We start from the raw sequence: 26,862 nt of genomic DNA, 5'->3' as shown, positions 1-26,862 counted from the left end.
GCAGTGACCTGAAGTGAAATGGTGCATGCACCTTTTCACATAGGCTGCAATGGCAGGCCTGCAGACATATTTTGCATGGGCTCCCATGAGTGGCATAATAAATGCTGCAGCACTTGGGAACCCCTGGTGCCCCAATGCCCTGGGTTCCTAGGTACCATATACTAGGGACTTACATGGGGCAACAGTATGCCAATTGTGGGGTGTACAAAGTCAGGATCAACCAAATTTAGGGGAAAGAGAGCACAGTCACTGGGGTCCTGGTTAGCAGGATCCCAGTGAACACAGTCAAAATACACTGACAGCAGGCACAAAGTGGGAATAACCATGCCAAAAAGAGGGTACTTTCCTACAGTGAAAACTAAGTATATTGTATTAAACCTCTGCCATTCGACTAGATCTACTCCTACATTACGGGGGAACCCACTGGAGTGAGTATATACCTTTGACTTTCTGGGGATTACATTAACAAAACAGCTTGAATAGCACATAACTCAGAATAGGCTTAAAATTCGAACAAATAACCAGGAGGTAGCAAAGACGCTTCGAGGCACGCAGTTTCATCCCATTTCTAAAACAATTAAGATTTACATCACCAGGCCCTACATAAGAGCAGCTCTTTACGGCACAGAATTGTGGGATCACAGAGACGATAATGCTTGAGTAACAGCTGAAAATAGATTTATGCGCCCATCAACTAGCCTCCCTATTAACACCCCCTACTTTCTCTGATTAGATCTAGGGCTCAGATTATTCTCCAATAAGGTAGAAGAACCTTCTTATATTGGAGAAGAATTTGGGTCACCCCTGAGCTGTGCTCCTACCACCAAGGTCTAGAAGAAACGTTATGCATCCCTGGCTCATGTAACATATCCTAGCTAAGATATGTAAAAGTGACCATTGCAAAGATATGGATACGGATCGAGAGTCTATTGGAATACCCCAGGGGAGGCTAGTATGACCTCTAAGCTGTCCAGTAAGTCTATTTATTGGCAACACAAAGAGGTTATTCTATGGCCAGACAAAATCTGGTACTTTAACTGATGCTTTTCTCATACTGAAGATTGTTTTTTTGGAAGAACCGTTTCTGGATGAGATAGAACCTGTAGCAGTCAGGAAGTTGTTTCTCCACCTACGCAACAGGACATTGTCCCTTCACTTTTTTACTGCAAAATGGGTACGAGATCCTGCAGCGGGTGCACTGGCAATGCTCTTCTTGTTGCGAAATCAAAGAAATGTTTGAGCATGCCATATTCTTCTGCCAGGATTTTTTGACCAGCAGGAAGAAATGGATAATATCACTTTGCCGCTATCTAGGTGTTAGGGAGCATAAAGACGCATTAGATTCATGAGATCAGATACACAAGAATTGATTGTCTTTACAGTCTCCTGATTCGTGATGTTGATGTGGAGTCAGACAGAAACTAAGTATGTCTCCAGGAAGTTAAGGTAGTGGCGCTATATTGTATTGTGCAATATTTTAATGCCACCGACTTCAACAAACCCATAGCCAGGACATTCGGTTAAGCAACTTGTACGTTGGCTATGCATTTTAAAGTAATTTAGATTTGTTTTAAAGAAATACAATTGTTTATATATGTATTTTATGGTTTTAATATTCATGTCAGTCCCTATATACATTTTCTTATTGTATATGAATGAGATGTTTAAGTGTCTTTATGGCTATTGTGCCCAAACAAAGATAAAACAGAAAATACTTTTTTGTACAAATTAATATGTATAAAAGCAGCTTGTTGCAGGGAAATGTGTAGAGCGAACAAAGTGGGAAAATGCCATGCAAATATTTTTCCTAGAATTGAACCGTTGGGGGTTCAAGGCAACCCCAAAGCCACAGCACCAGCAACACAGGCCCGGTCAGGTGCAGAGGTTAAAGGAGGGCCCACAACACATAGCCGCCTATGAAGAACAGGGGTGCTCCGATCCTAGTCTGCTTACAGGTAAGTACCTGCGTCCTCTGGGAGCAGACCAAGGGTCTTTTGTAGAGCACGGGGGGGCCACACACAAGCCCTCAAAACACACCCTCAGCGGCACAGGGGCGGCCGGGTGCAGTGGACAAAGTAGGCATTGGGTTTGCTATTGAAAGCAATGGAGGGACCCGGGGGTCACTTAGGAGATGCAGGCAGGGCACGGGGGGCTCCTCCGGCAAGCCACCAACTGGGCTTGGATGAGGGCCGCCTGCTGGTCACTCCTGCACTGGTAGGTGGTTCCTCTCGGTCCTGGGGCTGCGGGTGCAGTGCTTGGTCCAGGCGTTGGGTTCCTTTGTTACCAGGCAGTCACAATCAGGGGGAGCCTCTGGATCCTCTCTGCAGACGTCGCTGTGAGGGTGTCGTCTCAGGGTGTCCACATCGTTGGAGTCACCTGGGAGTCCTCTCTGCGGTGTTGGTTTCTCAAAACTCGAGCCGGGGGCGTCGGGTGCAGTGTGTGCAGACTCTCACTTCTGGCGGGAAAGGGAGTCTCTTTAAAAGTTACTTTAAAGTTGCAAAGTTGTTGCAGTTTCTGAACAGTGCGGCTGTTCTCAGGAGTTTCTTGGTCCTTTAGGTGCAGGGCAGTCCTCTGAGTCCTTCGAGGTTGCTGGTCCTGTCGGATGAGTCGCTGTGCAGGATCTTTGAGTCTGGAGACAGGCCAGTAGGACTGGGGCCAAGTCAGTTGGTGTCTCCGTTGTCTCTGCTGGGCTTTCAGGTCAGCAGTCCTCCTTTCTTCAGGTTGCAGGAATCCGATTTCCTGGGTTCAGGGTCGCCCCTAAATACTAAATTTAGGGGTGTTTTTAGGTCTGGGGGGGCAGTAGCCAATGGCTACCGTCCTCGAGGGTGGCTACACCCTCCTTGTGCCTCCTCCCTGAGGGGATGGGAGCACATCCCTATTGCTTTTGGGGGAATCCGACAAACCCAAGATGGAGGATTTCTAAATGCAGGGGTAACCTCAGCTCAGGGCACCTTAGGGGCTGTCCTGACTGGTAGGTGACTCCTCCTTGTTTTTCTCATCTCCTCCGGCCTTGCTGCCAAAAGTGGGGGCAGTGGCCGGAGGGGTGGGCATCTCCACTAGCTGGGATGCCCTCCGGTGCTGTAACAAAAGGCATGAGCCTTTCAGGCTCACCACCAGGTGTTACAGTTCCTGCAGGGGGAGGTGAGAAGCACCTCCACCTAGTACAAGCTTTGTTCCTGGCCACAGAGTGACAAAGGCACTCACTCCATGTGGCCAGAAACTCGTCTGGTTGTGGCAGGCTGGCAGAAACTGGTCAGCCTAGCACTAGGAGTCGGACTGGTATTCAGGGGGCATCTCTAAGATGCCCTTTGGGTGTATTTTACAATAAATCCCACAATGGCATCAGTGAGCATTTTTTGTGCTGAGAAGTTGGATACCAAACTTCCCAGATTTCAGTGTAGCCATTATGGAACTGTGGAGTTCGTAACTGACAGACTCCCAGACCATATACTCTTTATGGCTACCCTGCACTTACAAGGTCTAAGGTTTTGCCTAGACACTGTAGGGGCATAGTGCTCATACACCTATGCCCTCACCTGTGGTATAGTGCACCCTGCCTTAGGGCTGTAAGGCCTGCTAGAGGGGTGACTTACCTATGCCTCAGGCAGTGAGAGGTGGGCATGGCACCCTGAGGGGAGTGCCTTGTCGACAGTCATTTTCTCCCCACCAGCACACACAAGCTGTGAGGCAGTGTGCATGTGCTGACTGAGGGGTCCCCAGGGTGGCATAATACATGTGCAGCCCTTAGAGACCTTCCCTGTCCACAGGGCCCTTGATACCAGGGGTACCATTTACAAGGGACTTATCTGTGTGCCAGGGCTGTTCCAATTGTGGGAACAAAGGGAAAGAACACTGGTGCTGGGGCCTGGTTAGCAGGGTCCCTGCACACTTTTAATCATAACTGGCATCAACAAAAGGCAAAAAGTTAGGGGGTAACCATGCCAAGGAAGGCATTGCCTTACATAGGACCGTTTGTGCTCTATGACTTTTCTTTTAAAATCAACAATATTTTTTAACACATTTTAAATCACTGAAATACATTTTATTTCTATTCCGAATATTGTCTTCTCTATTCCTTTATAAAACCAGGACAAGTTCCAGAAAATTGAAAAAAACAAAATGAAGCACCTAGTCACACATGACCCTCGGAAACTTGGTAGTCAGGTAATAAATAGGATCCAGAAACAGTGAACTATATGTACCAGAGAGGCTGGACTACCATAAATATATATTTTACTAAGAGAGCGCCAACACTGTAGAATAACAAATGGTTTGGCAGAAAAATAAGCATTTCATAAGTACATAATAATTGCAGAGGTTAAAAAAAAAATATATGAATGTACAAATTCTATTACAGCATTCCCAACCTTCAAAAGTGCTATTCTTCAGGCAACGTTTAATTACTTAGCCTTCATTTCAAGTGAATATGGATCAGTATATTCAATCAAAACAAAAGAAATCTTAACCCAGAGTTTGACAGAGAAACAAGAAAGTAACGATTTATAATTTTCTTATCCCCTGTGGTTCTCAAGTTTTATGTTGCTTTCTGGGCCAAAATACCAGCGCATATAAATATAATTAATGTATTACAGAGAAATGAGGATTACCTTCTTCATCTTCTGCAAACAACTTCAGAGCCTCAAGTGCTTCAGGGAAAGACCAGTCATGTTCCTGTAGAACTTCCCTCAGTTCCTAATAAAAATTTAAACACGGTTTTACAAAAGCTTTTATGTAGTTGCATGCACAGGCCTCAAAACTCCAGAAACTTGTCAATTCGGAATCAAATTTTACAGTTTTATAGAGTGTCAAAGGATGGGCAACATCACTGATCTGACCTTTCTTAAACACGCACCTTTTAAAAACTGACGTGCGTGTGCCTGCACAAGCGTGGAGAGAGAGAGAAAGAGGTAAATAGATAATATTAACCAAGGCCTGGCTGTATGTATAATTCAAGTTGTGCATGCAAAAGTCTGATTCGGACACCAACATTGTGCATCAAACAGGAAGTGCTGAAAGTTGTCTAAGACTATGTTTGAATGATTTCCAGAAACAATATATCTTGAGAAGTTACTATATATCTATACCAGCATATAATTAGAAAATGCCAGGAAGGCAGGGGATGTTCGGACACCAATCCTAATATTTGCATGTACCACTAACAATGAAAAACGGAGGAAATTCTCTCCATAGGCTGTACAGACAGCACAGAAGATTACATAAAAAATAAGCAAGTTACTTACCTTCAAAAATTAACATTCTGGTGGACACTCTACCTAACCCCGAATTCCCCAACTTGTAAATGTTCCCTAGGTGTCAGACTGGGAACTTTCAAAGCAGTACTACTTCACAGTTGCAGCTGGCATCGTGCAGCTTTGTGCCGACACTGTTCTACTCCAGAAGTGACGATCGGAGCTGCATATAAGTGCCACCTATGTGTGCTGTCATCAGTTACTTTCTTAAACCTGACAAGCAGAGCCTACCAGCAGACTGGCATTGTCGGTGTTTGCATCTTTAAGCTGGGACTTTTTTAGATGGAAAAAGAGCCCAGTTTAGAAAATGAGTTTATTACGTCGTTTTTAAGATGAGCATAGCAGCGCGCATGCACTGCTTTTCTTGAAATATTGTAATCTATTCTGTGGACTTTAACCACGCCCATCTCCTACCCATCACCTTAATTCATTTCTGGGCCTGCCTTTCAAAAGCACCTAAATGCTTTACAATTGTCCCGCCTTGAGGCTGTTTTGTTACGCCTTGCAGACTGACCCGGTAACATGGATCAGTTCACTTCTGTCCATACACTTAGTTTCAGGTGTACTACTTTTTTAGGGTCGAGCCTGCGTTGCATGCGCTCGCGCATGCGTATCGCAGCGAGACTCTTAAGTGTTCAGAAAAGGGCTCGGAGCCCTGTCAACGTCACGTCAGTGTTTTTTATTGGTTCGTGGGCTTGCCTAATAAAATCTGCTTGCTTTCATTAGTCGAAGGCACGCATACGTCATGCCTTTTCCGGTGGCTAGCCCTCCTCGAGTGCAGCGACCAAGTACAGAAAACATGCGAGGCTCACTGTTTTCCATCGGGCTCGTGGACTTTTTTCTCTAATTTACGAGCGCGATCTCGCTTGGCAGAAGTCGAGCGCTTTACATAGTTAATAGCACTTTTTCGGGTTACGTATATAAATGCACTTTTGCCCGATAGGTGAAAAGTCGGGTTAGGAGTTTACAACGCTATCAGCTCTAACATGAGCAAACGCGAGAACCGTTGCATTGCAAATGCTTGTTTATTTTGAATCTGCTCACACTGCCCTTCCGCCCGTCCCAGAGTTTCCTGTTCCTGTCTGCCCATCCCCACCACATCGTTCCTTGTTTGTAGCGCTTAAGCAGCAGTGTTGCAGGAGGAATCCTCGCGCTCCTCTCCGGGCGGTAACTCGGGAAGAGGCTCAGTCGCAAGCTCTCTCTCTAGTGGTCACTGCTTTGGCTGTGTAGCCCTACGGCTACTGTGTGCGGAATGGCTGGTCGCCAGTCAGGGGCAGGCTCAGTCTTCCCTCAGTTGTCCTTTGCTGTTTAAATCCCTTAATTTCGGGGGGTGGACGTGGCGTGGGCTACGTAATACAGACGCAGTCCCTCTCCAGGGAAGCAGCTAGTGGCTATTGTTCATTTTGGTGGCTTCAGCTTGTGAGTTTGTCTTGCCTCTCCCATAACACAGCGAAACAGGTGACCCCGCTTAACAAGAGCCAAAATTAGGACCATATTGAAGTGAAAATAATACTATTTACGTTTAATGTGACATTTTCGGCTGTACCGTTTTCATACTCTTGGCCCCTCTTGGAATATTAAGATTTACTGTTTTGTTTTTGTCTTTAGTGAATTGTAGTGCACATTGTTGCTCAATTATTGGCTTTTTTTTTACTAGAGCTTTCTTTACTTTTTGATACGGACATGCAGTCTTAGTGTTGCGCATAACTGACGAAATATAACAATGTCTTATTAAACATGATGTAAATACTCTACCTAAAGCATTTGATAACTTTTTATATGTGGTCAGCAGTTTGAGTGTTTTCTTTCTATGGCACTGCACCGTCCAGCATATCGCCCCTCAGCGCTTCCAAAACGAAATAAAGCACATCATTTTAAAAAAAAAAGATTCAATACATTAAGCTAAAGCCCTCAGCCACAATACTAGGGTACTGGAGTGAAAAAGGCATATTTAATCTGGTTCTGCCAAGTGGAAAAACAGTATTGCAAGCTGTGTTTTCTTTTCCTGCTCACAAACATTTAGGAAATGCTTTTTGTCAAGGCATAAGCTAATTTAACCGGTGTGGCATTGAAAATCTTTTGCACTATGATGTGGAAACATTAGTTTGTGCTTTTACTGTGTTCTTTCTGCTTAACTTATATTGTCTCTTTATTTTTTACCCCCCTTAACACAATGTGTTTTAGCAGTTGGTGGCCCAACATGGTGAATTTCTATTTTTGATGTAGGGATGTAGTCTCAACTACTGTGTCTTGTATTTGAAAATTTAATACATCAATGTATACATAAACAGCTCTATAGAGACAAAAATACTTTCAAAATTAAACCAACTGGACAAATTCTCCAAACATACCAAATAATAGAAACAACAAAAGGATAATGAAAGGTTGGCACATTTGGGTGACACTTCTGGTTTATTTCTCTAATTACTCCTCCATGGCTGTCCTGTATCTTCATTTTAGGAATTGTGTTCGCCAGCCAGCAACTCTGATAGTGTGGGGGTGAAAGTGGTATTCTTTTGGAATTAGCATAGCAGATTTTAATTAGGATGCTACATGGCAACATATTCATTTTTTGCTGCAGATAGAGGAAGAGAGTAAATGGAAGAGCTTTATTTATATGCCGGGCCACTGGGATTTTGTGGCAGGAAAGGACCAAATTATGAGGCATGGTTGACCAATTTATGTGGCAAGAAAAGTCCAATTGTGCATTTTGAATGCCATTAGCTCTCTCTCTCGCAAATGGGAGACCTACTGCCTTGCAAATGATTGTTTTAAGTAGTGGTTGTGTGTGCCTGTTAGTTGGGTGGCAATCCTAAAAAGAAGGGCTGAAAGCTTGAGAAGGATATATGGGAGTTCATACTAGTCAGAAAGGTTAGAGGTGAGAGAAAGGGAGGAGGAATGAGAATGACAGAAGAGATTGCTTATATTTTTTAATAGTAAAATGTAAATATTTGATGCATTCATATGCCAAATGATGCTTGGCAAAGTTAAGTTTGCTTGACTAAACCCCTCTATATAAATACCCATAAGTACACCGAAGCAGCAAAATGTACATGGCTTGCTGTCCACATTAACCTTGTGGTACATTGTGTATGGCTTAAAAAAAAACTGTAATTAACTTATATATACATAAATATACACAATGCACTTATTGTAGTTATTAGTAGCATGCAATACCCTCTATATATGCACCTATATGTACATAGAAATAGACATGGTCCGATATACACATTTATCTTATGATTTAACGTATAGTTTTCCCCTTACATAAATGTATCTACCTGTAAAAGAAGGCAGAGCTCACAGTACAATGAAATTAGATTAATAGCTCTGTAGCATTTTTTGTTGTACATTTTAAATATATATTCGAAATTAATTTACATCATTATTTAATGCAAAACTATATTCAGTTTTTTTACTTATCCCTATTTTCCATCATAAGGAAACTCAGTCTGTGTGAAGAGCTCCATAAATTTTGGTTAAAGTATAGGGAACATTTTAAAAAGTTCAGTAAACTTTAAAATAAATTACTAAAAGTATTTAATGTTGAAAAGCAATGTAAATTTATTATACATACATTTAGTTTTTATATCTTTGGTTTCTTTTTGGCAGTATTAACACTCATACATTTAGCGCCACCCCATTTTTCAGGAAGTGGAGACGCACAATTCTACACTTTTGAATAACACTGCACTTGGGCTTTGCCAACAGCCCAAAGTAGTCATATTATTTGTTGGAAATAGCCCTTTCTGCAGGGCTTCCCCAGACTTTTTGTCTTCTGACTTCCTGTTCTGATCCTGTGCTGAATTTCAGTTTTGCTGGCTTTAGGACTCTGGGCACTTTACCACTGCTGACCAGTGCAAAAGTGCAATTGCTCTCTATCTAAATTGTAATGGTGGTTGGTTTATCCATGACTGCCATATCTGATTTACTATTAAGTCCCTTGTACAGTGAACAGTGTATGCCCAGGGCCTGTAAATCAAATGCTACTAGTGGGCCTGCAGCACTGATTGTGCCACCCACTTGAGTAGCCCTGTAAACATGTCTCAGACCTGCCACTGCAGTGTCTGTGTGGTCAGCTTTAACTGCCAGTTCGACCTGGCAGGTGCGCCCACTTGCCAGGCCTAAACCTTCCCTTTTACTACATGTAAGTCCCCCCTAAAGTAGGCCCAAGGCAGCCCCATGAGCAAGGAGCAGTGTATATATAAGGTAGGGCACGTACTGGTATGCTTTGCATGTCCTGATAGTGAAATACTGCTAAATTCAGTTTTCACTATTGCAAGGCCTATCTCTCCCATAGATTAACATAGGGATTGCCTTGAAAAACCTTTCAAGTGTAATTTCCCATTGGGAGTAGATAGAGATGAGGAGTTTGGGGTCTCTGAACTCACAAATTAAAAATACATCTTTTGGTGAAGTTGGTTTTCAAATTTTAAGTTAGAACTTTCTTGCTTAACCATTCTGTGCCTCTGTCTGGCTGTGGAATACACGTCGGGGTTAGGATGAGAGTTGGGCTGTTTGTGAATTTACTCTAGACAGTCACACAAAGGGAGTTGGATTTTGCCCTGCATATCCTGATGGGTCTTCCTAGACTAGAGTGGAGGGAGGAGCGGACACTTGAACCTGAATAGGGCTGTGCCTGTCCTTACACAAAGCCATCTCCAACCCCTTGGCGTGTGTCTGGGGTCAGGGCAGGAAAGGCAGGGCCTTGTGCACTACAAAGACCTTCTTTGAAGTTTGCCTACGCCAAAGGCAGAAATTAGTATTGGGCCTCTGAGACCACAACTTCATAACACTTCTGGACTGTGGACATTCTGTCAGGAAGAAGAGCTGGATGCTGTAGGAGGAACTGGCACTCTGCAAGCTGCTGTGTTGTGTTGGCCTGCTGCTTGCTGTTTCTGTCCTGTAAGTGAAAGGACTGGACTTTGTTTTCTACATCCTGCTTTTCAAGGTTCTCCACGGGCTTCAACTGAGCTTGCCTTCTGTTAAGAAGTCTCAGGGACTTCAAAGTCTTCACCGGCCAGTGCCTAGACTCTTCTGCTGAGAGTCCTGACTTGCCAAGTGGTGCCAAATCCAGTCCCTGGGTCCTTGGAAGTGGAAACTGGTGTCCTGAGAAAGAAAATCCACGCATCAGATTGCCGCAGCTGAAAATTGACGCATAGCTGGGCTTGCGGTAAAATAATCAATGCAGCACCTGCCTTGCTGTGGAAGGATGGATGCAGCGTCTGTAGGACCGACACAGCACCTGTTCCACTACGGCTCTATCATCACAGTGTCTAGATTTTTCCACGGATCGTCCCTAGGTGTTATTTTTGCATCAAACCACGGAACTGAGGCTGCGTGACCGGAAACCGACACCATCTCTCCTGCAGGGAGGGAACTGACATCACCTCCACTGCCGGTAAGGAATCAATGCATCGCCTCTCCTGCAAGGACAGAATCGGAGCATCACCTCACCTGTCATTAAGGAACCAATGCATCACTTCCCCTGCGCAGTAAGCAATCAACGCATTGCTTTGTTTTCTGGCACCTCACCTCCCCTGTGCCCTGCATCATTTATTTTTGACGCATCCTAGGTACTCTGTGTTAAAAGGAGACAACCATTGATTCCTCTTGATTAAGACACTTTGCAACTTTTTAAAAGAGACATCTTTGCTTGTGTATGCTGGATTTTTGTCGTTTTGGTCTTGCTTTATTCAAATAAATATTGGCTGTTTTTCTAAACTGGTGTAGAGTCCTTTTGTAGTGTATTCACTGTGTTACTGTGTGTCTGTATACAAATACTTTACACATTGGCTCTAAGATAAGCCTGACTGATCATGCCAAGCAGTTGAGCAGGGGTTATCTTAGCTGTGTGGCTCCCTTACTCTGACTACAGTGAGGGTCTCTACTTGGACAAGACACAAACCACTGCCAACTAGAGACCCCATTTCTAAAATTATTCAAAAGTTTAAGAGTAAACTTACACTTGTAACTTAATCAGATGTAAAAGGTAACCTTTATGAATGGGCAAGATAGTGTTCTATTGCGATCCAAGATGACATTCAGAATGCATCACCTTCTGATCCTGCATTATGTGTAGGGTCTGTTTTTACTGTTTATTATAGATGGCTCTTGGGACAGAAGTTCTTGTAGCCTGTGAACAAGACTTTCTGAGCCGAAACAGGTCAGCTAGCTCTTTAGATTTAGTAAATGAAGCAGCATCTGATGCACTGCGAGCATGCCTCATTTGGGACAAGCAACTGTGATGTAAGAATATAGCGTTCAGGTACCAATCACAAGTACTATGGAAGTCAGTGTGGGCAATTTTGAGAGAAACAAAGAGAAAAAACAAAAGGTTACAGGGACATTATAGTGAGGAAATAGAAATTTTCCAAAACATAGAAATTCACTTCTCACTCATAATGTACAGTTTTTTCATTTTTTTTTTTACTGCAAATATTACACTGATATTATCAATGATGTTATCAAAGATGTTATCAAAGATGTCATGAGTGCCGTAATTTTTGTGATAATTAGTAGTGCATAGCAAGGGTGTGAGTTATAGTAACCTTAGGGCACAGGTTATAGCTATGTGTAATAACTAACTATAGCAGGTGAATTTCTATTGTTTTGTACATTTAAAATGATAGACTAACTAGAATGTTCCGGTAACCTTTGGTTTTCAAAGTGAGTTTTTATGTTTTTTATTTTTATTTCTATTTCCTAACTATAAAGTCTCTGCTAGAAATGGGGTCTCGATTTGGCAGCCAGTTTACACCCTGTCCAAGTAGGGATCCTCACTCTAGTCAGGGCAAGGGAGATATCCAGCTCAGATAATGCCTGCTCACCCCCCTTGGTAGCTTGGCACAAGCAGTCAGGCTTATCCAGGCTGCAATGTTTAAAGCATTTGCACATAACACACAGTATTACAGTGACAACCCTACAAAAAGACACTACGCCGGTTTTAGAAAAATTGCCAATATTTATCTGTGTAAACCAAGACCAAAACGATAAAAATCGAGCATACAGTAATAAAGCTATGATTTTTGCAAGAATTAACTTAAAAATACAGTTCCTTGAAGTCAATAGCTTCGCCGGGGCTACAACAAATCCAACAGTTCAGGCCAACTGCAGGGTCGCAGGCCAGCTACGGTGCAGGAAAGACCCGCAAACAGTACCTTGGAAATGTAGGGCGTAGTGACCCTCGCGATGAGATCGAGAATGCAACGTCGCTGGCATTGGCGGATGTTGGTTCCAGAGGTCGGTGCAAAGGTCGTCGGGTCCTTGATGTCACACATGCTGCAGATCAAACTCCGGGCCGATGATGAAGTCAGGAGTGCAATTGTTGATGGTGTCGGGCTGAGGTGCGAAGTGGGACAATGCGACATGCGGTGCTCACAGGTCATAGTGCAGGCAGCAGCTTGATGACTGCATCCTGCAGAGTCAGTGAGACCAGGGCTGCGGTGTGAAGTGGGGCGGTGTGACGTGCGGTGTTTCCAGGTTGCGGTGCAGGCAGTGATGTCATTGTTGCTGAAGCGCTGTGGTCAGTAGGGCCCAGGCGGCGGTACAACGCAGGGCGGGCTCCAGGCGGCACCCACAGGTCGTGCTGAAGGCAGGGATGTCTGTTGACGATGCTGGAGTGGATGGCGCTGGTGTCAGTGGACCGGAGCTGAGGTGTGGGTTGGTGCTTCGTGTACATCACAAGCGGTGTCCTCAGGCCAAAGTGCAAGCAGCAGGACCAGCGTCAGCGAAGAATGTCCTCATCGGGGATACCAAGGCTGCGATGTGAGCGAGGCAATGTGGATTGCGGGGCCCACAGATCACAGTGCAGGCAGTGGCTCGGTGACTGCGTTAGGTGGCGGCTTTGTGAGGCCAGGGTTGCAGTGCAAAGCGGGGCACGGCGCCGGGCGGCAGCATCGTTGATGCCGTCGTGGTGGTTTTTCTTCTGTTGCGGTATTATACACACAGTTCCCAGTGCTGTAGGCAGATGAATCTCTCTCCCACCCCCTGGCGTACAGAACTAAATATTTGCCCTGGGGAGGTGGTGGTTGCCAAGGCTGTGTTTACTGCCATCTTTGCCTTTCCACATACCATATTAAATTGGCTCTTGGGGGCGAGTTTGAGGGTGTGTGGTCCCCAGAGCTGCGGGTGGCATGCATCTCACCCCCCCCCCCCCCCCCAGCACAGATCTACATTTTGCCCCGGGCAGATGGTGATGGGACTATGGTGGGGGGAGGGGAGGGGGGACCCCCTCATTCAAAATTAAATTGCCCCTAGGACCTAGTCCACATGGGGGCTTCACCGAAACAAAAGTGCTTGTTACTTCTTTCAAATTTTTCAGCCGATCCATGGCTCTGCCACGATTCACCCCAACATTTTTTTTTTTAATGCTTTTTTTTTTTTTTTGCTCCGGGGAGGTGGGTTCTTCTGGGACCCCAGCACCAGAGCTAAGGGATCAGGGTGTCCCTACCCTGGCCTCTTTGCTTCAGCTGAGTCCCTGAAAAAAGATTAAAGAAGAGTCCCAACAAATCTGCCAACACTTCCTTGTGGAAGTGCTGGCAGCCAATCAGATCTCACCACAAGATCGGGAGGGGTTGCGGAGCCTTCGCATCCCTATATATATAAATTTGGATCTTCTTTAATTTCTCAGAAACTACTAAATGGATTTACAAGAAATAACAAAAAGGTTGCTGGCTAGTCTAAGATACGTTTCTGGCAAATCTGGTGTAATTCTGTCCCGTGGTTCGGGCGCTATTCCTGTTCAAAATCCCTAGGGAAAAAAGTGTTTTGGCACCTTCCCCCCCCCTTTTATCTCTGCCCCCCCACTTGACGGATCACGCTGAAACTTTCCAGACAAACGCTTAAGTGAGGGGTGTATTTTATTGGGAAAATATTGTGAAGATTCATCAAACGGCGCCAAAGTTAATAGCAAAACAAAAAAAATTCTATAGAAACTAGGTCTTAACTACAATTACCTGGTGGTGACCGCCACTAGGTTATATATATTATACATATCCCATTGCATGAAGACTAAAAGTCCTTATTACCCATCCTTTAACTCTATTAAAAAAACCTTACTACTCCTTACTACCATTCATCCCTAAATACTATAACACACCTTCCTATTCTCATGCACAACCCATCTCTGAACCTTAAAAACACCTAGCAATCTATTACCACTACTCACACCTTGCTACCCCAAAACTAAACCTATCCTTAACCTCCCTATGACCCATAAATGATGCAAATCATCAAATATACCCACTCACCAGGAACATGTAAGTGTGTTTTAAATGTAATCCACTGAATTTAGCTTGCTATAGCAGTAAATGTGATGTTGTAAATGCATTATAGAAAGTCTCTCACAGTAGGCTATTTATAATATCTTAATTTTAAATAAATGTATGTATATCTACTCTCTAGATGTCTAGACACAATCACACCGTAAATTACCCTGGGCTCACCCTCTGGTAGCTTGGCGCTGAGCAGTCAGGCTTAACTTAGGAGGCAATGTGTAAAGTATTTGTGCAACACTTCGAACATCAAAACAATGAATCCACCACAAAAAAACGATACCACACCTGGTTAGAGAAAAATAACTTAGTTTAACAAATAAAGCAATACAAATATTACAAAACTCTAATAAGCTAGAATTTGAGCTATGCATTTTAAAGAATAAACTATGGAAAAGCGCTTAGAAGCAAAAATCGCCAACCAGGGCTATATGGTCGCTCGGGACATGGACAAAGTCAAAAGTTCAGACCAGGACAAAGTCGATAGTTCAGGTCGATTGTGTTGGAGCGCAGGCAGGCTACAGGGACCCAGTTGAACCAAAGTGCCTTAAATCCTAGTGTGGGAGTGTTGCACTGGTTCCAAACCATGCTTTTGAGGAGATGCATCAGTTTTCGCTACACAGTTGATGAGATATGTCGAAGTTCCTCACGCAGCAGTAGCGATGCCTCTTAAGCCGAGATGCAATGGAGTTCTGGTGCAGAAGCTGGCCAGGTAGACTTTGAGGTGATGCGATGCGCAGATTTTGATACAGCGCAGTCGCTGCAAAGCAGAGGTTGGCATCATCGCTGAGGCTTTCGTTGACGGGGAAGCAGGAGCCCTGCGGGGCAGTACTGCTTCAAAAACTGAAGCGCCGGTTTTATCCATGCAACGGCTGGGATGCGGTAGTTCTGCTGAAGCAGCACCTGAAGTTCCACCTCCAAAGGTTCAGGACTGGGTTGGCACCACTTGGCATGTCAGGCTCACAGCTGACAGAGTACAGTGGGGTTGGTTAGAAGTATTTTATGTCCCTAAGACTTCAAATCAGGAGACCAGTCGGCTGGACCTCAGAGTCACTCTGGGTTCTGGTTTGGAAAAATGCAAGTCCAGTCATTCTCACCAAGGTAAAGGAGGGCAACAGGCCAGAACAGCCAGGCAGCTTCCAGAGCAGCAGTCCATCAGAGTGGCTGTCCTTGTAGCGGCATAGCAGTCCGTCTTTCTGGCAGGATATCCACAGGTCCTGAAGTGCACTGAAATGGTAGGGTCTGAGGTCCAGTTTTTATATCCAGTGGCCCTTTGTAGTGGGGAGACTTTGAAGTGCATGTAGGTCCTCTCTTCCTGCCCTGACTCAAGACTCGCTACAGGGGATATGCAGCTCTTTGTGTGGGTACAGGATACAGCCTATTTGGGGTAGGTGTGAGGCTGTGGCTAGGTCCTCCCTCCCATCCTGTCATGGTAGCCCATCAATTAACACCAAATCTACCATTGTGTGTAGCTGTCTAGAGGGAATACAAAAAGCTGAGCTGTCTCTCACCCCAGACATGTGATGAGAGGCAAGCAGAAGGCACCAAATGGTTAAGGCAGGACAATGCAATCTTTTTAAAAGCAGCATTTTCATATTTACAATTTAAAATCCAACTTCATCATAAGTTGTGTTTTTAAACTGTGATTCCAGAGACTCCAAACCCGAATAACGTATCTCCTGCAGAAAGTGAATTACACTTATAAGATTTAATAAGGCTATCTCAATGTTATGCTATGGGAGAGCTAGGCCTTGCAGTAGTGAAAAATGGCTTTTGAACCCCGTCACTGAGGCTGTCTAGGGCCTACCTGAGGGGTGACATGTTTTAAAAAGGAAAGTTTGGGCCTGGCGAGAGGGTTATCTTGCTAGTTCCACGTGGCAGTTTAAACTGCACACACAGGCACTGCAATGGCAGGTGTGAGACATGGTAAAAGGGCTACGTAAGAGGGTGGCACAATCAGTGCTGCAGGCCTTATAGTAGCATTTAATTTACAGGCCCTGGGCACATGTAGTACACTTTGAGGACTTAAGTGATTTAAATGTGCTAATCAAAGCAGGTTTTAGGGAGAGAGCATAAGCACTTTAGCAGTGGTTAGGAGTGGTAAAGTGCACAGAGTCCTAAAGCCAATAAAAAGGAATTCAGCCAAAAGTGGAGAGAAAAAGCAAAAAGTCTGGGGGCGACCATGCAGAGAGAGCCATTTCCAACAGACACCATTTATACACTCTCCAAAATGACATCACTGGATATTACTAATCATTATTACAATGAGGGGAGCATGAAGGTAGTCTGAATTCGTTCATTTTTTAAGGACACCTTTGTGAGTTGTTGAACTATAAAATAAGTGATCCCTACTTATGTTTCAATAGCCTTGAAAAAGTGGCTTGAGAAGCTGTAAAACGTGCTGGCTGACGGAATATCTGTACAGTTATTTAAGTGCATTTCTTTGTCGTAAATTAGACATACTATAGATATTAGGGTTGCGTTAGGACTATAATTCATCTCATACAATTTTGATAATGTATGTGATTCAATTGAAATTTAAAGTCTTACTTCCACAATGAACACTGTTTGAAATGGGGTCTTTGGTTGGCAGTCAGGTTACCCCCTGTCCAAGCAAGGACCCTCACTCTAGTCAGGGTAAAAGAGAATCACCCTCAGCTAACCCCTGCTTACCACCTCTGGTAGCTTGGCACGAGCAGTAGGCTTAACTTCAGAGTGCTAGTTGTAAAGTATTTGTACCAACACACGGCAACTTAATGAAATCACTACAAAATGACACCAGTTTAGAAAAATAGGAAATATTTATCTAAACAAAACTAGATCAAAACAACAAAACTCCACAATACACAAGTCAAGTTATCAATTAAAATGCAAAAAGAGTCTTCATGTAGTTTTAAACACACACTAACAATGCTACTGTGAAAATGTACCTTGGGTGCGTCAAAAATAACCCTACACGGGCGAGTGCGTCAAAAAGGGCTTGCGATGCGTCGATTTCACTCACGGGCGAGACCTTGTGTCGTTTCTCCTTTCGTCGGGTTGGGGCGCATTGTTTCTTCTCTCCGCAGGAAAGCGATGAGTCGATCCGGTCAGCACTCTCGGGTCCGGGCAGGCCTTGCGTTGTTTTTACATGCTCAGCGGTACTTGTGCCAGAAATCCAGCCGCGTGATCCGAAAACCACGCAGCGCAGGTAGCGATCTCCCAGCCTTCGTCAGCCATGCTGTGCATCGTTTCTCTAGCTCCGTGCGCCGATTCTTCGGTCGCGTTGCAGGCGAGCGTCGAATTTTCAGCCACAGATCAGAGTTGCGTCAATCTTTTCCCCACACAGCGTTCTGTGCGGGGATTTCTTCCTCTTGGGCTGCCAGATTCTCCTTTCAGGGCCCCAGGAACAGGATGGACATCACTTGACAAAGTAGGAGTCTCTCCAGAGACTCCAGGTGCTGGTAGAGAGAAGTCTTTGCTGTCCCTGAGACTTCAAACAACAGGAGGCAAGCTCTAAATCAAGCCCTTGGACATCTTCACAAGATGGCAAGGCAAACAAAGTCCAGTCTTTGCCCTCTTACTCTGGCAGAAGCAGCAACTGCAGGACAGCTCCACAAAGCACAGTCATAGGCAGGGCAGCTCAGCTCTTCAGCTCTTCTCCAGGCAGAGGTTCCACTTGGTTTCCAGAAGTGTTCTAAAGTCTGTGGTTTTGGGTGCCCTTCTTATACCCATTTTCTCCTCTGAAGTAGGCCTACTTCAAAGCAAAGTCTCTCTGGGTTGTGAAATCCTGCCTTGCCCAGGCCAGGCCCGAGACACTCACCAGGGAGTTGGAGACTGCATTGTGTGAGGGCAGGCACAACCCTTTCAGGTGTGAGTGACCACTCCTCCCCCTCCTTCCTAGCACAGATGGCTCATCAGGAAATGCAGACTACACCCCAGCTCCCTGTGTGTCACTGTCTAGTGTGAGGTGCAGCCATCCCAACTGTCAAACTTACCCAGACAGGGAATCCACAAACAGGCAGAGTCACAGAAATTGTATAAGCAAGAAAATGCTCACTTTCTGAAAGTGGCATTTTCAAACACACTATCTTAAAATCAACTTTACAAAAAGATGTATTTTTAAATTGTGAGCTCAGAGACCCCAAACTCCACATGTCCACCTGCTCCCAAAGGGAATCTACACTTTAATCAGATTTAAAGGTAGCCCCCATGTTAACCTATGAGAGGGACAGGCCTTGCCATATAAAACACATTACTATATCTACTACCTTAACCATACACTGCGCCCTGCCCTTGGAGCTACCTAGGGCCTACCTTAGGGGTGCCTTACATGTAAGAAAAGGGAAGGTTTAGGCCTGGCAAGTGGTTACACTTGACAAGTCGAATTTACAGTTAAAAACTGAACACACAGACACTGCAGTGGCAGGTCTGAGACATGATTACAGAGCTACTCATGTGGATGGCACAACCAGTGCTGCAGGCCCACTAGTAGCATTTGATTTACAGGCCCTGGGCACCTCTAGTGCACTGTACTAGGGACTTACTAATAAATCAAAAATGCCAATCATGGATAAGCCAATTAAATACACATTTTGTATAGGAGCACGTGCACTTTAGCACTAGTTAGCAGTGCTAAAATGCCCAGAGTTACAAAAACAGCAAAATCAGAGTCCAGCACACATCAACCACCTGGGAAACAGAGGCAAAATGTTAAGGGAGGCCACACCAATGATGAAAAGTCTAACAAACATGATAAGAAAGATTACTATCTTTTAGATTAAGTAATTCTTTTGGTGCTTTCTAAAACTGATACTCTTTAAAATGCCCAATCCCTTCACATACCAATTCCCTTATTTTCCTTTCAGCCTGTGCGCAGCAGCAGGAATGACCTGCCCTTTATGTGCAGGAAGTATAGTGGTAGTATATTAGCCCAGAGTGTAGGCCACAGATGGGCAACACTTTGCCTCAGTTAAGCCTGGAAAACCTTTTCCCAGTACTAGTCAATTGAATCCCTTGGGTCAGAGTTCCCAGTGCAAAGTGTAAGGTTAAAAGATATGAGGTTACATATGATGTGAAATGCAGCACAACTTAAAATTCAATTTAACACTGTGCTTGCTTTAAGATAAAGGTCAGTTCAACTCACATTTCACAGCGACTGCTGATCTGCCAGTTATCACCAGCAACTCTCCAATCCCAATTTACAACTAAATATAAATTACTTTACCTGGCATGTCCTTCTTCAGAATGTCTCCGACTTTTCCACTGCTCCATCATTTAGGAGTAAACCCATTTATATAACTCTACACTCTCAAGTTATAGATATAACCAGACATTCCGTGTCTTTGGGCTATAAACATCTGGAAGGAAGGCGTTTGGACAACAAAGACCTGCCAGAGTCCTCACCAGAAATAGGAGGGACACACCTTGCGGGACCTCAAAAATTAGTACATACACACTGCATAAGCTGAAGTTTATTATACCCTAACCTACTGGAGAAACATTGGATTAGAACAGTCATGATTACATTACAAAACCAAAGGCATGTTAAATCGGAGAAAAAAAGCATTAAAAAAAACAAAGTTAATTAATAAAAATCATGGCCTATATTTGTCTAGCTAAGTAAAATGTTCCTTGCATGCCTTGATGCAGCCCGCATGACTTTACTGTTAGCTTATCAGCAGGAAATGTTCTTGAGAGGGGCGTAACTCCCTCCTACACTCACTGGAGAAACCGATGTATAGTTTTGGGCTTTGATATGCTGTTTGCCAAGCAAGGATGGCATGACAAAACCACTACACGGTTTATGTGCAAAGTAATACGCTCTTATATGTCACCCCTTTGTAACCGGTTACTGGGCTAGATTATGTAACAAACGTTTGCTGAGCAGGATAGCATGGTTACTACTCATCATAAGGAAGTCTCGTAATAACTGAATCCAAAAAGAATCACAATAATAATGGTTATTACTTTGGTTGTGTGCACTTTGCTCAAGCACCTTTGTATCCGTAAGTATTGTATCAGTCACATCATTACGACATTATTCAAACTACAATGATAAACCCTATGGGGTTATATAGAACATGAGGTCAATGAGGCAGATTGCCATAAATTATACGTGGTAATTCGTCATGTAAGATCAGGACAGAATTATGTCTATGGCGATGAGCTTTAGTGTGATTGTAATCTGTCAAAGAGAGGAGCTAATGAGGATTTTGTAAATCAAGCATTACAATCAGAGTGGATTAGAAATAGTACCTACAATTTAGTGAGTCTTAAAGACCTTTCCATAGTGTTTTGAGAAAGAGGTTCTTATAAAAGAAACTTTTGGAGAAGAAAGTGTCAAATTGTACAGTTTTAAGCACACTGGGTTTATAGCTCAAATTAACATGAAATTATTTACAGACATCTTTATAAGTGTCTATAATGTGTTTCTTTTCATGGGGATTTTCTGAAAAACACTGTTAGAAATTGCAGAATTTAAAATACACAAGACTATTTTTTAAGAACTTTTGCACGAGATGGTTACTTTTAAAGTCTATTAGGCCATTAAGATTGATAAATCTGGATGGATTTACAAATACTCAGAAAGGGGGACTTGGGAGTCCTCAGTCGAGACAATGTTCAAAAAAGGTTTGCAAACGGTTTCATTGAAAATACACGGTCAGTATCGCCGGTCAAAAATGAATGAAAAATAAGACCATTTTGTATTCAACTTTTTTCCCCAATTGGTCATTTCGGAATTAGACAAATATTGACTTTCAGGCACATGGCGAACGCATGGTAAAAAAGGATGGAACTTAATGCATTTGTACACTTCGGTGGCATGTAGTGTCCCATAAAAACACAAAATGGACCAGTCAGCATTCTCTTTTCAAGCAAATATTACCAATATTTTGCCCTATTCCGTCAGCATACTATACTGGATATAACGACCAGCACGCAATTTCCTCCACGGTATGAGTGTTTACGATGGCCACCACCAGAACATCATGGTATATACTATTCCTGTTACCAAATACAAGAGCAACATATCAGCTATTCGGTGGTCTATCCATGTACAATGTCCCAGTAATTAACATAGTTGCCCAATTTCCACAATGCCACCGTAAAGTCCATATTTCATAATTCACTAATAGTGCGATAAAACACATATTCACACAATTTCCAAGGTGGTGAGGTAATGCCTAGGTGGTATGTCCATATTGACTTTTGGACAGGAGCTACAAACGCGCTTAAAGGCTTGGCAGAGGCATAACAAGGAATGTGCGTCTCTAGTGATATGCAAACCGGTTTAACAAGAGCTGCATGTCTATAGTGACCTGAACTAGACTAGCACGTTTTCAGTGACCAGCAGTGTTTGTCTGGAGCGATGTCTACAGTAACATGCATATGTACTCGTACCTATACCACCTCAGACTTTGCCTATCCAAAGCACTGTGATGTAAACTGATAACTATAGTAAGTAAAGATCCTACAGGCTGCGACAGGGACGATATCCCTCTACAGATAAGATGTCCTGCATACTGTGATGGGGAATGTGTCACTGTAGTTGCCTCATGCGTCCTGTAACTAGCCTGCATCTCTCTACTTGTGACCTGGAGTATGCAACATGGCATGTATTTATCGTGCAAGTGTATGTGAATTCAGTAACATAGAAAGGAAGTACATGTTGTCAAAATTCACAAAGTCCTGTTTGTTTTCTTTGAATTCTCGCACGGTGTTCTTTGATTTAAAATAGGAGAAATATAACTATGAGTGTAAGAATTGGTATAATGTACAGAGAAAAAACACTGAAAAGGCTACTCAGGTCTGACATGGGACAACTTTACTTTGCAGTGTGAATTAATAAAACATGCGTAGGTACTGGCAGTGAGTCTCTGGGTACAAATGTCAGTTAAGAGAAGGGGAGACAAGGTGGTGAGCCATTCAAACTACAGACTAGGAATCTCCCAGTACAGGGCGTCCTTTACCTCGCCTACTGCACCTGGATCCTCACGATAAAACTCCATGCTTGTAGTTTTCTCATGAAAAGCTAAACAGTTGATATCAGAGAAGCTGCACTTTGTGAGGCTGAATTATCTCATTCAGATTGGTTTATTTCAACAGCATAGCAAGCCCTGGAAGCAGGAAGTCAAACTTCCAAAAAGGAATGGCCTCTGGGTTACTTCTTTCCCCTGGCTTTAGGTTGAACATGCTCGTGTAGGAGTTCTTAAGTGCTACCCACTTTCTTGATACCTGACCCTTAGAAATACTTTGAGGTCTTTATCTAGGACAAGGTACGCTGGATTGAATAGGTTGTGTCTATATGCTGCGCAAGCCAATGCTTTCTCAACAATGAAATGCTCTCATGTTTCTCAGCCTTCATTGTAGCAAGGCGTTCGTTACCTGCTTTCACCTCGTCCCATAAATATGTGGCTATAGAACACTTTGACTATCATGTTGTCCTGTTTGAGATGTGTAATGAGAAAAAATACTGCAAATTCCACAATCAAGTGAGCCAGTGGCATCAGGAAGTTTTTTTTTTTTGTTTCATCCAAAAGCCACTGCGGCGCACATCCCGAATACCTGCTGCTGGTTTGTACATTATTTCCAACAACTCTGTGGTCATCAGCTGCTAGACAGGTGTTGGCCGTCATTGGCTGCTCGCTCCCGGGCCCGACTTCTTCCGCAGTCTGGGCGGAAAGGCAGAAGGCAAGCATGAAAACGTTGCACTTGCGTGAATGGAGAGGATTTTGCTGTGGTGACAAAGTGAACGGTTTTGTGACCTTACAATACAGACATCCAATCATCAAAATCTAGCCTGCTTCGCTGCAAAAACACTGGGCTGCAGGTACACTGTCACGTTTTAAGAAGTCCATGCCAACCTCAAGGACAATGTACAGCCGAATCCTCGTTCTACATGAGCAGGAATTGAGTGGAGGTGCAGTGGGCCCGCTAGCCTCTCTGGGACCCGGTGCCTTTCAACAGCTGCGCCGTTGGTAGTTACTCTCCTGGAGCAGCCTTAATTGTTAATGCAAATGTGCGGTTCTGGGGTCTAGGTATGGACTGTAGTGAATCACTGGGTTGCCTCGACGGCCGGTCTTAGACCTTTCTTTGTTACATAAATCTGCATTTGTCGGCAGGAGGAATTCTTAGATTTCAGTAACCCCTCATTCGCAAGATCGCTCAACCAGTAATTTAGATATGGCATTTTCACCATAGCTTACTTTTACATTCTCATGGGCGTCCTCCGCTAGTAAATCTAACGTGCGCCTTGATACTTTGAAAAATTTGAGGAACACATTGTTCTTTTGCCCTTCTTATTAATAACCAAGTCCTGGGTGGATAGTGCCCTTTTGTCAGTATCGGGGGATGTCGGAGTATGTTAACGCACTACAAAAATGTAAAATCAGGACTGCTGCATGTTTGTAGTCTGCTTTCTCTACATTCAAAATGCTGACTGGATCATTAGACTTAATATTTTGAAGACAGGTTTTACGATAAAGGATTAAATACCGTAATTCTCGCACATGTTGATTATCTGCTGTTTTAAAAAACTGGCGTTTCGATAGTCTCAAAGGCGTTGTATTGCTTTTTACATGTTTGTACTTTGTTGATGGATTTAATTATCCGATCTGACAAACCTGATTGGTTCCTGTACTATTGGTTCAATATATGACGTAGTGCGTAAATCTCAGAAGTCCAGTTGAAAATCACACCAGAGGGTCTGAAGGTTCACTGGACTACAGCATCCACCGCAGGAATCTGTGTACGGTCACCGGTTCCAATCACGGAGTACACTCAGCCTTTTATCAGGCCAATCCTGATAAATTAGGTATAACAAAGTTGGGTAACCAAAAATACCTGTTATATAAGGCCAAAAAATGTGTGTGGTGTACATCGCGCTATAAATTCACTTTACATTTTTAGGGCCGAGACTGCAAGAGGATGTGCTAAATCGTGCGTCTCGCTTGTGGGACCCTGTTGTTTACAATTAAGGGCTTAGAGCCGCCCGTTACTAACCATTTGTTAGCTTGCATGGCGTTCTTCTTTACAACCTCGTATTGGCCACTGCAGGCCTAGCATAATTTTCGTTCCACTCAGTGGAGCAGGGATCAAGCACTGATTGACTGAACTTCCACAGCAGGACAAACAAAATTGCAAAGGTTTATTTTCTATAGCTAACTTTCTTTTATTTTGCCAAATCGTTTCACACGTTTTCTTTTGTTTTTTCTTGTGGGCGCGTTCTCAAAAGATGATTATTATCTTGTTTTAAATATTGCAAAGCAACACTGTATTTGTATTATGTTTAATTTCCATAACCATGCTTTAACAGTCGTGTAGTACAACCCAATCCACCCCAATCCAATCCGCCCCACTACAATCCATGCCAATCCATTCCACCTCACCCAACATCAATCCCCCCCATTCAATCCATTCCATACCACTCCAAACCACTCACACCCCAATCCAATCAAACCCACCATATACTCCAATCCTTCCAACCTACCCCATTTTAATCTCTCCCACTCCAATCCAGAACAATCTGTCCCATTCCAATCCAAAACAATCTGCGACATTCCAAACCGCCTCATTCAAATCTGGCACACTCCAATCCAAAACAATCTGGCACACTCCAATCCACCCCACTCCCATCTGCCCCACACCAATTAAAAACAGTCTGTCCAACTCCAATCCTCCCCACTCCAATCCAAAACAGTCTGTCCCACTCCAATCCGCCTCACTCCGGTCTGCCCACTCTAACCCAAAACAATCTGCCCCACTCAATTCCAAAACAATCTGCCCCACTCCGGCCTGCCCTACCACAATCTCAAACAACCCACTCAAAAACAATCTGGCCCACTTCAATCCACCCCACCCCACTCCAATCCAATCTGCTTTAGCCTAATCCAATCCACCTCACTCCATCCCAATTCACCCCACTCCAATCCACCACAATCCACCCCACTCCAATCAAATCCACCCCATACAATCCAATCGACCCCAATTCAGCCCAGTCCAATCTACTCCACTCCAACCCACTACACCTCACCCCATCCCAGTCCAATCTACTCCACTCCAACCCACTACACCTCACCCCATCCCAATCCAAACTACTCCAATCCAACCCAACTAAATCCAACCCAACCCAACCCAACCCACCCCACCCCAGTCCACCACAATCCAATCACACCACCTCACTCCAATCCAATCCACCCACACCACCCTATCCTCCCCACTCTAAATAAAATCCACCTTAATCCACCCTGCTCCAATCCACCCTACTCACCTCCACTCCACTCCATTCCAATCCACCCTACTCACCTCCACTCCACTCCAATCCACCCTACTCACCTCCACTCCACTCCAATCCACCCCACTCACCTCCACTCCACTCCAATCCACCCCACTCACCTCCACTCCACTCCAATCCACCCCACTCACCTCCACTCCACTCCAATCCACCCCACTCACCTCCACTCCACTCCAATCCACCCCACTCACCTCCACTCCACTCCAATCCACCCCACTCACCTCCACTCCACTCCAATCCACCCCACTCACCTCCACTCCACTCCAATCCACCCCACTCACCTCCACTCCACTCCAATCCACCCCACTCACCTCCACTCCACTCCAATCCACCCCACTCACCTCCACTCACCTCCACTCCACCCCACTCACCTCCACTCACCTCCACCCCACTCCACCCCACTCACCTCCACTCCACTCCACCCCACTCACCTCCACTCCACCCCACTCACCTCCACTCACCTCCACTCCACCCCACTCACCTCCACTCCACCCCACTCACCTCCACTCACCTCCACTCACCTCCACTCCACCCCACTCACCTCCACTCCACCCCACTCACCTCCACTCCACTCACCTCCACTCCACTCCACTCCACCCCACTCACCTCCACTCCAATCCACCCCACTCACCTCCACTCCAATCCACTCCAATCCACCCCACTCACCTCCACTCCACTCCACCCCACTCACCTCCACCCCACTCCACCCCACTCACCTCCACCCCACTCCACCCCACTCACCTCCACCCCAATCCACCCCACTCACCTCCACCCCAATCCACCCCACTCACCTCCACTCCAATCCACCCCACTCACCTCCACCCCACTCACCTCCACCCCACTCACCTCCACTCCAATCCACCCCACTCACCTCCACTCCACCTCCACTCACCTCCACTCACCTCCACTCACCTCCACTCACCTCCACTCACCTCCACTCACCTCCACTCCACCCCACTCACCTCCACTCACCTCCACTCCACCCCACTCCACCCCACTCACCTCCACTCCACTCCACCCCACTCACCTCCACTCCACTCCACCCCACTCACCTCCACTCCAC

General features: G+C 44.6%; 1 protein-coding gene across 2 annotated transcripts in view; it reads right to left on the bottom strand.

Annotated features, from left to right (window-relative positions):
- Positions 1–26,862, bottom strand: part of SMARCAD1 (SNF2 related chromatin remodeling ATPase with DExD box 1) — a 690,140-nt gene that overhangs the window by 487,278 nt on the left and 176,000 nt on the right. For both annotated transcript variants that reach the window (XM_069238045.1, XM_069238053.1), the window contains one exon: positions 4,608–4,692. In XM_069238045.1, coding sequence (XP_069094146.1) covers positions 4,608–4,692 — 85 coding nt within the window. The remainder of the gene's footprint in view (positions 1–4,607; positions 4,693–26,862) is intronic.

This window comes from Pleurodeles waltl, chromosome 1_2 (genome assembly GCF_031143425.1).
Source record: "Pleurodeles waltl isolate 20211129_DDA chromosome 1_2, aPleWal1.hap1.20221129, whole genome shotgun sequence".
Classification (NCBI taxonomy): Eukaryota; Metazoa; Chordata; class Amphibia; order Caudata; family Salamandridae; genus Pleurodeles; species Pleurodeles waltl.
This window is presented reverse-complemented; position numbering and strand designations above follow the sequence as displayed.